This window comes from Ptychodera flava, chromosome 4 (genome assembly GCF_041260155.1).
Source record: "Ptychodera flava strain L36383 chromosome 4, AS_Pfla_20210202, whole genome shotgun sequence".
NCBI lineage: Eukaryota > Metazoa > Hemichordata > Enteropneusta > Ptychoderidae > Ptychodera > Ptychodera flava.
Genome location: NC_091931.1, coordinates 45,844,269 through 45,858,751, shown reverse-complemented (window position 1 = coordinate 45,858,751; position 14,483 = coordinate 45,844,269). Strand labels below are relative to the sequence as shown.

Here is a 14,483-nt window from a genome sequence, read left to right as displayed (position 1 = left end):
TCATCGGTGTACCGCTACCTGTGAAACGAAACGACAAGTGTAGACCTATAGCTTCGAAATTCTATGGGAGAGACACCACGACTGAGACCGACAGTAGCACAACAAACTATTCCCAATTGTGCGTCCGTGTTTAATACAGACATCTCTGTAGGTGATTCTGGTTTCTCAATCGAATCAAAAGTCCGACATTGACAAAATTGACATAACATAAGTCCGAAAAGTTATGTTTTATTCAACTGACTGATTCATCTCCTTTGATATCCCCTAAGCTACATGTAAACAGTCCGGAAAGACTGACATCGATGTCTCCCGGGGCCCCATTTCTTCACCGTTTTGCAAAACAACTCGTCAGCCGGACGCATGGGCAATGTCTTTGTACGTTGGTCAAAACTAATGACAGTATAGGTCAGGATGTAACATCGATCAAAGTAATATTGAATATGGAGACGAAAATGCTTTCATCGATTGACAAAAATGAGAGGGAACAAGTCAGTAAATATCGAATCATAAAGGGGAGATCGAGACTGCCATCCCCCATGATTAATCAACTGGGAACAAAATATATATTTCGATCAACAGACTTACACAACCAGAGACAGCATTTTATTCAGCTTTAAAATAAGTCACCGCCTTTCCTATAATAACACCCCGTTTGCATTTCGATCTACTCTGCTCTGTCCCCAATCGGTATGGCCGTCCGGGTTTCGCCTGCTGTACTGACTGATACATGGTAATTTCTTCACATATTTTTTCATCGTTTGGCATAAAATACAGCATCTCTTTTGGTGCACAAGGCAAATCAACGTTTAGAAGGAAAGTCACAGGAGGTTAGGATATTATATACCGTAGGTGAAATTAGAATGGAATATTGAAGATGAAAAGACTTTTATCGGTCGACAAAAATTGCCATAAACCGAGAATTGAGATTGTCTATGATTTATTAATTGGGAACAAAAATATTCGATTGAGTCATTAAGTTTGTGTTTGATTCGTTTGAAAATGTGTTCCTACATTCTTATCCGATTGTTTGTGTTAATAAAAATGTTTGTTTCGCCTCGGATATTTTGTAGGGAAGTTTGGATTAGTGTGGACAGTAATGTTTTGTTTGTGTGGGGAAAGCTTATGGCGAGGCGAAACAAACATTTTTATTAACACAAACAATCGGATAAGAATGTAGGAACACATTTTAGAAAACACAAACTCGACACAAAAACATTTTGGATAGTTAGGTGGGGAGCCTCTTTCACATTCTTTACAGACAGTACGACGTCGTCCATTTCAGCCATCTTGTTACAAACAATGCTTGGCCATACACACCTTTTGAACTCGAGAGGGCGCATTAAGACGTCTTAAACATCAAAACAATGGCTTAATTTTGTGTATGTGGACGCAAGCGGACTCAATCTATTAATCCCCTGTGTTTACAAATCACAAATAGTGTTGCAGAAGCGTTTCAATTTTTCCCTGTCTGAACATAGTAAATATGCCACAAAAAATGGTGGGGTAAAAGGTTTCATGGTAAAATGCTGCTATGCATGCTTCATGTGCTACCCCCCCCCCCCTCCCCAACCATACCTGCATTTGTACCTACCAGTTTTATACTAGCCAGGAGATTACCATACACTTCACATCTTCATTTGTTTTAAGGGACAGTAGCTGTAACTTATGATGTTGTTCTTTTAACTTTTGTGTGTTGAGGTAACTTTTCACTTTACTCACTTGGCAAAATAGGCAAAAATCAAGACACATAACAGTATAAAAATACTGCATAAAAATTAAGTTACAGCTACTGCCTTTTAAACCGCCTACTCACAGATGCAAAAAAAACCCCACTTACCACATATCTTCACGATAATACCCCATTGTTTATTTTAATATGTAAAACAATGATGTTGGTACACTAGGCTGGACCACTAAGAAATTAAAATAAAATCAAAATTCAATAATCTAATGAGGTTCATGTGAAAAACATAACAGAACACGTCTAAAAGTCTGCATTTGATTTTTCACATTATCCAAAGTTGTTTTCGATGCCATCCTAATGTTTACGATCTTGTTCTGAAACTTCAGATTGAATGTTCCTGTTGATCCATTGGTCTGTTCAGCTTCATGGCCTTTGCCCATATACTGAGAATAAAAATGATAAATAACAGACAAGGATATTATTACATGTGCAAAGTGAAATTGCTTGTATTTTGTCAACTACCCTTATTATATATTAATACAAAAATTCACGGAAAACAGCATTCATGTGCTTGAAAGAAATTATAATAATTAATATTAAATAATTTACCTAATGATACAAACTCATGACATATCTATACATTATGTTTATTGTGATTACCAAATCATTGCTTTTCAGCCTCATTTTCACTATTTACTTGTGACACACCACTCCAAACTACAACTATTGACCAGCGGTGATTGGGTTTCAGCACATCTCAAACAGAAGAAATGTAAATGGAAAACTGTCTCATAAATTGTTTTAAAACAAAAAGTATCCCTTTATAATAGCGCAGTGCACGGTTACAGGTTTGTTACTAAATATAGCTGTACGCGCGCGATATCGGACACGCAGCTTGAAATGCGGACAAATTTTATCAATGTTGCATACATTGCTGTTTTTGCAGCTTGTACTCTGAGTCGTGGATATGCCTATTGGTATTCATTGTTACACTAGCAGTTAGCCCACTGAGTTGTATTTTCGTCGTTCTTGCATTCGTACTTTTCAAAAGCGTAATCTAAAAATGCGGACGATGCTGTGTGTTGGCTGCTACAGCTAACACACAGCATCGTACGCAGGGCTAGCGAGAGTTGCCAACATCGACGGTTATTTACGAGAAGTGAATAAAAGACTGGCATTTTTGGAAGCGATCGAGTAGCTGAGGTAGGCAGGGATACGACTTGGGCCCAAGAACGCTGAATTTCGGCAGTAATTTGGCTTTTTACGTCAAGTCCCAAAATGGGTTTGAAGTCACCGACCCTACCTACGCTACAGGTCTTTGCAGGGCTGTGGTGAGCGGGGCGATTAACTGTAGCGGAACACACAGCATCGTACGCAGGGCTACCAACCTCCATGATTAACTACAGGTATATTATTTTTGCCAATACCGTACGTTCATTTGGCATACTTGAACAGGGTTCGCCAAGAACAACATCAATATAGCACGACCAAAGACAGTGAAAACTGCGAAAATTATAGAGACAACTCGTGGTATTGAAAATTACTTACCGAATTTTTAAACGATCTGAAGCTCTTCGATCAAACTATGGATGTGTCCGTGACCGTTGTTCTTCGGGACGATATCGCGGTCTCAGAATCGGTCATCCAAGGGCCATCAACGCATCGCAAACGCTGTTTGTTGGTTTTAAATTCATAGCTAACCTTTACGTACCCTGAATGATAATGTCCTACGGTAATTTTACGCTAAACTGTACAAAAATCAGAGCGAAAAAAACAGCGACGATATACTCCTCGCTCAAACGTCCTAATGGCCTACCATTGCATATCAGATTTAATTTGCCGCTCAGGATTTGACCCATGACCTTTTGGCAATCTGACCAATCATAAAGAAATCTTCACATGATCTACAACAATCTGACCAATCATAAAGAAGTCTTCACATGATCTATGACATCATCAGGCGTGATTCTAGAGTTCCGGGTTCAAAGTCTGTTCTGACCCACGCATTGTCTCCCTGCTTCAGCAAGCAGCTTGATCGAGCTCGAGCTCAGCTGCATGCGAGCTTGCGTTTGAAAACCAAAACGACACAAATACATGGGAATAACCTTTCTAGATCAACACAAAACTCTACAAAAACGGCTCCGACATAGCAGTCTCGTGACTTACAAACTTTGCCCGACGATGACTTTCATCGCGCACGTCCGTATTTTGAAGCCCAGCGTGATCAATGTTGAAACTATTCGTACATTATTATACGCTGGGAAAGCTTTACCGTACGTACCTCCATACCGTACGTACGCTTTCAAGACCTACTCCGTACTTGCAGTTCATTTAAAACCCGCGTGTGGAAAGGGCGTAAGAAAACACAAAAGAACAAGATATACGTTATTTTTGAGTTGCAGTTCTTTGAAAGACTAGTCTTTTCAAGGGAGATATGCACGTGAAATAAGTTCATCATACGTCGATATTTGCCATGCGTACAATGCTACAGCTAAACGCCCCGCTCACCACAATTAGCTGTAGCGGAACACACAGCATCGTACGCAGGGCTAACGTCGATATATGGTTCGCCAGAGTTAATATTTTGCAAAGCCTTTTTTTCTGTAGAAACAGTTACGCTGTCAGTGAGAACCAATCATTTGCAAAACGTACATAAAAAGTAAGTGATTGATTTATTGCACCGATCAAAGTCAAATGGTAGTTTTTCACACAATTTGTTGAAAATCAAAGGTTTCCTGCTGTGCCAGCTGTAGTGTCACGTGATCAAGTGGAGTGTCAACTCAATGTTGTATAGTGAGCAATATCTTGCTCAAACTGTGTGTATTTAAATATTTAGCATATCTGCCACAAAAGATTTGACTGATTGTCTTTGTGTGCCTGTTAAGTGCCTCTAGTTGCACATATTGGCACATAGTGAAAAAAAAGTTCTGGCAGCCTTTTTTGTGTGTAGCTTATAAGCCGCAAGACAGTGGGACATATGCCACCAAAAAAAAATTTCGTAAGGGTAGGCAACTCCAATACACCCAACACATACCTCAGTCCCAGTCCATACATTATTATTATACTGGTACTTCTACCAATGTGGTTGTTGATATGAAATCCTGATTGCTATTTTGTCAAGATATTTGTATTTTCATTTGAAATTGTGCACATTATTTTCCTATGAGATAGTAACTGAAAGTAAATGCTCATCAAATGATTGACATTCTACCAAAGTTCTGAGAAAACATGAGTGCATGCAGGCAGAATCTACAGAAATCAGTTCGCATGATTCCAACTTGCTCTCTGAGTTGCATCTGCATCGCACAGGGGTACTTTTAGTTCACAATCAAATTTATTATTCAGTTTGTGTAAAAGTTATTTAATCTTAGGTAGTGTTACATGGAGAATTATTAATAACCAGCCGAACTTCAAATAAGTACTAACTGTAATTGCACACCTAAATTTTTATGTAAGGAATAGGTATCTTATTTGCATATTTTTTCAATTCAAAATCCACAGGATACAGCAAAAGTTGTACAAAATTTACTTTATTTTGGAAGCTAGGTCTGCATACAGAATTGACAGAATTGTTTTGTTTTCCAGTATTTTGACAATGTAACTTAATAAAGTACTGAAATTTGTCTCTTTTGTAGACCAGTGTGATTCATGCACTTGGAGTAGTTTTACAGGATGTAACCATCTGGCCAGATCCTGACAGGTATATACCTTCATACCTCTTGATATCATCATTTTCAGCTCTCATATCGTACCAGTATAACTGTTTGTCCATCTATCTGTTAACAGTGATTATTTCTCAAAAACTGATAAGATTTTACAGAAATACTATGTAATCAAATCAATATTTGAGTCACTAACTCTTCGTCCTCTAATCTTTAGCAAAATATTATCTATGACATGGTTCTAATTGTGCAATATTCAGTTCACATATAGTGCAATGATCTTGTTGCTTTTGGTCAGGATTATTATTAACATATTCAACTGCTTTTCATTTCAAGGTCTCGTTATATATACTTGTGCAATATTCCCAATTCAATGCTAACTGCAATATACCGATAGACAAGGGTAGTGAATCAACCATACTTGATATTGAAGTTACATGTACAACAATACTTCAATTCTTAGAATGTATTTCATAGAAATGCTTCATACTAATATACTTCTTTACATTGCTGTCTTTCCTTTCACAGATTTGATCCTGACAGATTTCTACCTGAAAATGTTGCAAAGCGCCACAAGTTAGCACATTCACCATTTGGGTTTGCTGGGAAGAGAATTTGTCCTGGATATCGTATTGCTTATGCTGAGGGTGCAGTCTTTTTGGCCTCTTTACTTCAACAGTTCAAGTTCAAGCTAGTTGAAGGTCAAGATATTCATCGCAAATTTGGATTTGTTACTTTACCTAGCGATGAGGTCTGGGTAACTGTGCTGAAAAGGGAATAGAGTTAGTATTTCTGTTATCTTAGCAATGTTACTAGATATTCATTCGTTTGGAAATACATTCTCTTTTATTGTTGCATGTCATATAAACAGAGCTTTTATCATGGTATATTTTTATAATGAATGTCCGTATCACACTGTTTACACTTTATCTGAGTATGTAATTGTACAACTTATGATTTAGGACAATGGCATTTGTGATCACCTGTTTTTGTTAGTTCACATTCAGTGTGTGATATATATATATATATATATATATATATATATATATATATATATATATATATATATATATATATATATATATATATATATATATATATATATATATATATAGGACAATGGCAAGTTCACATTCAGTGTGTGTCAGATGTTGGCTGAAATGAATGCAAGCCGCAATATATAGCAACATTACATTCATATGATATACTAATATAATAAAAACGAAAAAATAATAAAAAAATTGTCACCTGCTGTAAGACACATAAACCCATGTATTCAGGCAATAATGTATGGTGTACAGAGCAAGCTGTGTGGTGTATAGAGCAAGCTGTTGGTAACTACAATGCACCATACAGTGTCTGAGCCTATACTTGACTGTATTTTTAGCATAATCGTATATTATTACTAATATACTTGTACCAATTTGGCTGTCGATATGAAATCATTATTTTGTGAAAATATTTGTGATTTTCATGGAAAGCTGTGCCTCATTGTGTTACTGTGACATTGATGGTTGTGACAATTGAGAGTGAAATTGCTTGTAAAATGATTGGTATTCTGCCAAAATTGCATAAAGCCCATGCAGGCAGAATCTAAAGTGATAAGTTCACATGATTCCAACTTGCCCTGTGAGTTGCATCAGCATCACACAGGGGCATTTTTAGTTCACAAACTATTTGTTGAGCAAATTTTTGTTCAATCTGTGTAAAAGTTGTTTACTCGTAGGTATTGTTACATGGAAAATTATCAATAACCAAACTTAAAATAAGTAACTGCACACCTGAATTTTTATGTAAGCAAGGAATAGGCATCCCATTTGGATTTATATTTTTCAAATTAGACTGTAGTGTATTTTTCAATTCAAAATCCACAGGATACAGCAAAAATTGTACAAAATTTACTTTATTTTGGAAGGTCTGCATTCAGAACAGCTGACAGATTGTCTGTTTTCCAGTATTTTGACAATGTAACCTAAGTATAAAGTACTGAAATTTGTCTCAAGAAGTTAGATTAAAGCCCAACTAGCAATTTCTTTCAACATTATTTTAGCGTGAGCTAATGTCATAGCGATGTCTGTCTGTGTGTGTGTGTGTGTCTGTCTGTCTGTCTGTCCTTTTTACACGATAACTCAAAAACGCATGTACAGATTCAAGTCAGATTTGGTAGACAGGTACCATATGCTACTTGCAAGAACTGATTAGATTTTGGTTAATGTGGCTTGCATATTAATGAAGTTATGACATCATTTTTAGTCCCCACGGACACCGTCCGGGAGGGCTTATAGGTTTGGTCATGTCCACATGTCCGTCTGTCCATCCGTGCGTCTGTCTGTCTGTGTGTCTGTCTGTTCACACAGATATCTCAGAGATACCTGCAGCGATTTCATTCAAACCTGGTACAAGGATTACTTCATATGTCTTAAATATGCATGTCAATTTGTTCTGTGATACGATCCAATATGGCCACCATGGGGCCATTTTATTACGATTTTTTCATGTACAGAGCCATAACTCAGACATGTTTTAACCGATTTTATTGAAAGTTGGTATAAGGTCTTTGACCTATTTCATACATATGTACGTTGATTTGTTTCATGACATGATCCAATATGGCTGCCATGCAACCATTTTGTTACAATTTTTTCATGTACGGAGCCATAACTCAAGCATATCTCAACCGATTTTATTCAAAGTTTGAATTTTAATAAAGCTTTGTAATTAGTGATTTAACTCTGAGAGTACTATGCAAAAGTTGATGAAACCTGCTACATATGATAATATAACACATATCTTGATCTTTGCAACATCAAAGCCATGCAATTTACACACACTTTAATATCTTAGCCATGTCTATATTTTTCAAGGACTTGGGGGTCAACATCTGCTTCACCATGTACCACTGACTGATACCTCACTGCATTATACTATCACCAAACAAGGGCAATGTCTGATACTGGGCCTAAACAGATGCGTCTAAAAAGGGAGCCATTTCAATCATTTCAACTGAGTTAGGGAGTCCAAAACATTGACGCCTGTGGCTTCGCCTTGTCATCGATCTCCTATTTCATATAAGGACAAATGCCTCACTGTGCTTCAAGATCTAGCGCAATCAAGACCCAAACTGCTTTTTTACTAAGCTAGGGGGTCCCAAACAAATAGGTAGAGGGTCTAAAACATCGGCACTTGCAGTTCCTTACCCCACCTCCTGCTATAATACCCAAAACCTCACTGAATCTTTCTGAACCTCCTGCCAAATTCGCACAATGCTAATTTCAACTAAGCTAGGGGGCCCAATTTTAAACATGTCCTCCCGTTCCCTCTATCAGAGGAACCGTGGCATCAAAATCGCAGTTGAAATTCCCATCTTTGTTTTCTTAGATGACTATGAAGTGTCATGTTATTGCTGAATTTACTTATAACGGCAGTAGGAATATTCCATATCTGATTGTTCTTCAAAATAGCTAAATAACTTAGTACTATTGTTGAAAATTGATCTATTCTTTTTCTTTAAGTTGAACGACATCAATGCACACATCACAATTAATGAACTGTTTAAAATTGTAGCCTTTGTGCTTCAATGTCTTTCAGTGTCTCATGTATCAATAAAGCTTCTTCTCAATCTCTGGTTAGCTCATAGGGATGTGAAGTATTTATTCACACACATTGTCAATATTTTGGTTTCCATTGAAATATTTATCAGTCAAATACGTTTTCTGATAGACAAATCTGATACTAGGGTGTAGCCTCAAACAACTGATCCAAGTTCGTTTATGAGTTCAGCATTTTGTCACTTTCTAGCAGGTGTTTAATATATTTAAAGTAGGCTACACGCCTGTCACAGCTAAACCCTTGTCAAATATAAACATTTACAGGTGGAACCCAACTGCAAGGGTTTACTTCAATGAAAAGAAAAACATCAGCAACGAGTAATGATTTAAAACTCTTTCAAGGAACTCAAATCTTTGTGACTATTGTTACAAGAAATGTGGCAGGACTTGAATCTGTCTTATATTCTGATCCGATTGTGGTTGACTTGACTGCTCCAATTTTGTGTTGTGCAAAGGTCATACTTGTGCAAAGGTAATACTTTCTTATCGACGCTCGGCTTTGTGTTTACCCTCTGAAAGTTCATGAGTGACAGCATTATTTGGTCTGCTGAAAGTAAATTGTATCATATATTTTATATTTATTTTACATGAACTTGACAACCATTTCACACTTGGTAGGGCCTACATGCATAAATTACGGGCTATGAGACCGGAAGTCGAGCGCTTGCGAGCAAACGAACGCGCGTCGTCGGCAGAACGCAGACCGTTCTGACTGTAAACCATTCCGGCTGTATTTTTTAAAAACTTTTCTAGTCTTGTAACCAGACTCTAACCGTTACCAAACAGTGTACAGTTAATACAGTTAATATAATAATAAGCTAGATACGTATTTGACAAACAGATTTTGCCCTGAATGATCTTTCTAGTGTTAAACAGTACCCACCGCTTACGCTGAAAAGCCTCACGTTTCTACGCACAGTTTTCATCAATTTTAGGTGAACTGGTGTTCAGGACTTGTCAGAAATTCTTCAATCTGATGCCCAATATTTAACCTAGACCCAGATCGAATGAATTTTTTTAAACGCGCTAAAAATCTGACTTTTCCGGCGATTTTGTGTGAAAAATGGGACGTTTACACAAATCGTCGATTTTCTCAGTTCCGATTTTTGCTATGTATACGCACCTTCAAATGAGTATAAGTCGACGACGCGTGGGCGGATTTCCCAAATTCTTCGCATGCTAACACTTCATGATTAGACCTGAAAAACCGTGTGTTAGATTTTTGATAAACGCCCCTGAAGGGACGATAACTTGACAAACGTGAACAAAAGCCGTTAATTTATGCAAAAATCCGACAGTTCACACTTCGAAGGCTCACTGTGCAGAAACAAAAGCGAATTTCAAAAATCCAAAACACGGTTTTTCCCCAGTACTGTCTAGTGCCGTTAACAGATCACTTAGTGGTGCTGCCAATTCTTACTTATACTTTTTTAAGTGAAAAAACTCAAAATCACACGTTTTTGACTTAAACAAGCATATGAATGCATGTTTTGACAACTAAACAAAATTTTTACCTTCTTCAAATATAGACCTAACAAAAAATGTACCACATGTTGGGTGTGAGACCCCGTTTTTTTGTGAAACTTTTGATCCAAAATATGTGTCAACGAACCTGAATCACTACCTTAAACTGAACGATAACAAGACTGAGATCATCCATTTTTCATCACCAGCAAAACAATTCCGATACCATCTATCAACATTGGTGAAAGCTCTGTAAGTGCATCATCAGTTACACGTGACCTCGGTGTCATGCTTGATTCAGGACTTAAAATGACAAACCATGTAAACTACATCTGCAAAACAGCATCTCTCGCAATCAGAAAAATTGGCCAAATTCGACGATACTTGGACAATGCCAACACTGAAAAACTCGTCCACGCGTTCATTACATGTAGACTGGACTACTGCAATGCTGTTCTGTATGGGCTTCCAATAAAAGAGTTGCAAAAACTACAACGAGTCCAGAATACAGCCGCTAGACTTGTAGTCAGGAGCAGGAAATATGATCATATCTCTCCTGTATTACGAGATCTCCACTGGTTGCCCATGAAGAAGCGCATTGACTATAAAATTCTACTTACTGTCTACAAGGCTTTAAACAATTCATGTCCATCGTATATCACTGAACTCCTCTCTTTGAAAAAGGTCTCACGAAGTTTGCGATCCAACCACAATGCTACATTGACTGTTCCGCGTTTTGCAACCTCTACTTACGGTGAACGGGCTTTCTCTGTGGCAGGTCCAAAATTATGGAATTCTATTCCTTTTAAAATCAGATCTGCTGTATCAATTGGATCTTTTAAATCTCAGCTTAAAACTTTTCTTTTTACCAATTCTTAATGGTTTTTTTAATGTATTTATACTGAACTGTTTTGTTAAAGTTTAATGTACATGTATTTTACCTGGTTTTGTAAAGCGCATAGAGACTTTATGTATAATGCGCTGATAAGAACTATTTTTATTATTATTATTATTATTATTATTATTAGTATTATAAGAACAATCTAGAACTTTTATTGACATGCTAATTACTGTTCTAAAATTCTCTCTTGCACAACTCAGTAAATTTCCAGAACATTCCAAACATGACTAATTGAATTCAAAGTTGCGAGGTCATTAAGGGCAGTGACCTTGAGAATGTTCTAGACTAATTGAACTCAGGTCATGATGAGTGTGGGGGAAAATGGTCCGCCTTGACCGTAACAAAGAAACAACAGGTAAAGTCCTAGGAGGAGGAGTGTGTTTATATTTGAACCAGCGCTGGTGCTAGACTGTTGTTATCAGGGAAAAAGTATGTACCTGTGACATCGAGCTCTTGACAGTCTCCCTCCGTCCTTTCTACTTACCTCATGAATTTCAACAACTGTTTGTTACTGTAGTTTATATCCACCCAAAAGCCAATGTAAACAAGGCTGCTGATACAATATTTAACGTTATCCAGACACTGCAGACAATTTCACCTGATGCGCCAAATTTCATCCTTGGCGACTTTAACCAATGTTCTCTCAAAAAGACCTTACATACTTTTCATCAGTATGTTACCTGTTCAACACGCCACAATAAGATCTTAGATCTGTGCTACGGATTGATCCCAGGAGCTTACAAATCTTATAGAAAGCCACCTCTCGGTTCTGCTGACCACAATACAGTGTACTTAGTACCAGTCTACAAATCTGTGCTCAAGAGAGAAAAGTTGCAGACATGACAAGTTCGCGTATGGTCTGAGGACAGCATACAATCTCTACAGAGCTGTTTTGAATGCACAGACTAGGACATGTTTAAGGATACTTTCCACGACATAAATGAACTTACTGATGTTGTTAGTAGTTACATCTCCTTTTGTGAGAGTAACGTAGTACCACAGAAAGTTTGTATAATTTACCCAAATAATAAACCACGGGTCACTAAATCTCTTAAAATGTTATTAAATAAGAAGAAAAAATTGTTTAAAGAGGGTAATCTAAGTGAGTATAGGGATGTTCAGAGAGATTTTAAAATAGAAATCAGGAAAGCCAAGGGTAATTATAAAGACAAAATTGAGAATAAATTAAGCTTAGGGTCTTTGAAATCAGCCTGGGATGGGATAAAAACTATGGCAGGTCTAAAATCTAAGGGGAACAGAGATAATATTAAGTGGGAAAATAAATCTGATAAAGAGTTTGCAGATGCACTAAATAAGTTTTACTTAAGATTTGATGTCCATGATTTTGATCGGGAACAGAGGAGAATTAGGGAAACTGTTGTTACAAATGAGCAGGTTTTAATTACATTAGATGATGTGCGCAAGTCCCTGAAAAATACAAAAACTAGAAAAAGCCCTGGCCCAGACAACATTAGCGGTCATATCCTTAAATCATGTGCCAATCAGTTATGTGACATTTTTCATTTTATTTTCCAACGGTCCCTTGATCTCCAGAAAATACCTAACTTGTGGAAACAAGCTACTGTAGTACCTATTGCAAAGAAAGCATCGCCTAAGGTTCTAAATGATTTTAGACCCGTGGCCCTTACATCACTAGTAATGAAGTCCTTTGAAAAAATCATCAAACGGTATATTTTAGATAAAACCCAGAATATGTTAGATCCTTTGCAGTTTGCTTACAGAGCAGGTAGAGGAGTGGAGGATGCCTCATTGACCCTCCTTAACTTAATTTATAATCACATTGAAGGAAATAAAACACATGCCCGGGTTCTATTTGTTGATTTTTCATCTGCATTTAATACTATTCAGCCGCACATCTTAACTGGTAAATTATTGTCTCATTTTAACATTCATCCTAAGATTGTCGGTTGGGTTTTGGATTTCTTAACTGGGAGATCACAACATGTTCGAGTGAACGGCACTTTTTCTGATGTATGTATCTCATCTACTGGCTCACCGCAAGGTTGTGTACTGTCACCACTTCTGTATATTCTATATACCGATGATTGCAGAAGTCACCATGATGATAGATTTATAATTAAGTTCGCAGATGACTCTGCCATAATCAGTCTACTCCAAAATCATGAAAGAAATCATGGGCCAGTGGTTGATGACTTTGTAGAGTGGTGTAAAAGTTCTTTTCTCGAACTTAACATTGATAAGACCAAAGATTTGTGTATAGATTTCAGGAAAGACGCACCATTAGCTGATGTAACAATTATTAATGGTAAAGAAGTGGAAATTGTTGAGAAATACAACTATCTGGGTTCTATTTGGATAATAAGCTGCGATGGAGGATAACATTAATATGATTTTATGTAAATGCCAGCAGCGTCTGTTCTTCTTGAGGAAATTGAATTTCTTCAAAGTTGACAGAAGAATGCTTGTGCTTTTTTACAGATCATGTATTGAAAGTGTCTTAAGTTTTTCACTAATTTGCTGGTTCGGAAACCTCACTGTACAGTGCAAGAACAAACTTGGTAGAATAGTAAACATCTGTAGTAAAAAAATTGGAGTGCAACAAACTAATCTCAGTACATTGTATAAAAAACAAGTTTTACACAAAGCCAATTCTATAGTCAGGAATAATCACCACCCACTTTACAAGGAATTCAATATTTTACCATCTCGCCGGCGTTATAGGGTTCCAATAACTAGAACAAATAGATCAAAACATTCGTTCATTCCCACTGCAATTTCTGTACTGAATCAAAACAGAAACGACTAGTCATCTCTGCTTTTAATGTGTTTTAACGTCACTGACCTTTTTTAAATATTTTATACATGTCTTATCTGTGTAACTTTTTGACTTGTCCGCTGTCGTACAAAGAATTGCCCATGTTTTGGGATAATAAAGAGCTATTGTATTGTATTGTATTGTATTGTATTGTATAACACACCCCCTCTTCAAAAGGGAAAATTTTTCAAAGAAAAAATTTTCTTTTACAAAATTAATGTAATCTTACAAGTGTGAACAACAATAAACTCTAAATACAAGAGAGACAGTCTGCAATTAAATTGTCTCTGCCTTTGATATGTCTAATATCAAGATTAAACTCCTGTAACATTAAACTCCATCTTAACAATCTCTGATTTTTGCCTTT

General features: G+C 36.9%; 1 protein-coding gene across 3 annotated transcripts in view; it reads left to right on the top strand.

Annotated features, from left to right (window-relative positions):
* LOC139131955 (cytochrome P450 20A1-like) overlaps positions 1-14,251 on the top strand; it is a 125,614-nt gene extending 111,363 nt beyond the window's left edge. For 2 of the 3 annotated variants that reach the window (XM_070698292.1, XM_070698291.1), the window contains 2 exons: positions 5,320-5,384; positions 5,875-14,251. In XM_070698292.1, coding sequence (XP_070554393.1) covers positions 5,320-5,384; positions 5,875-6,127 — 318 coding nt within the window. In that variant the 3' untranslated portion in view covers positions 6,128-14,251. The remainder of the gene's footprint in view (positions 1-5,319; positions 5,385-5,874) is intronic. The other variant, XM_070698293.1, reaches the window with a different exon arrangement.
* The last annotated feature ends 232 nt before the right edge of the window (positions 14,252-14,483 follow it).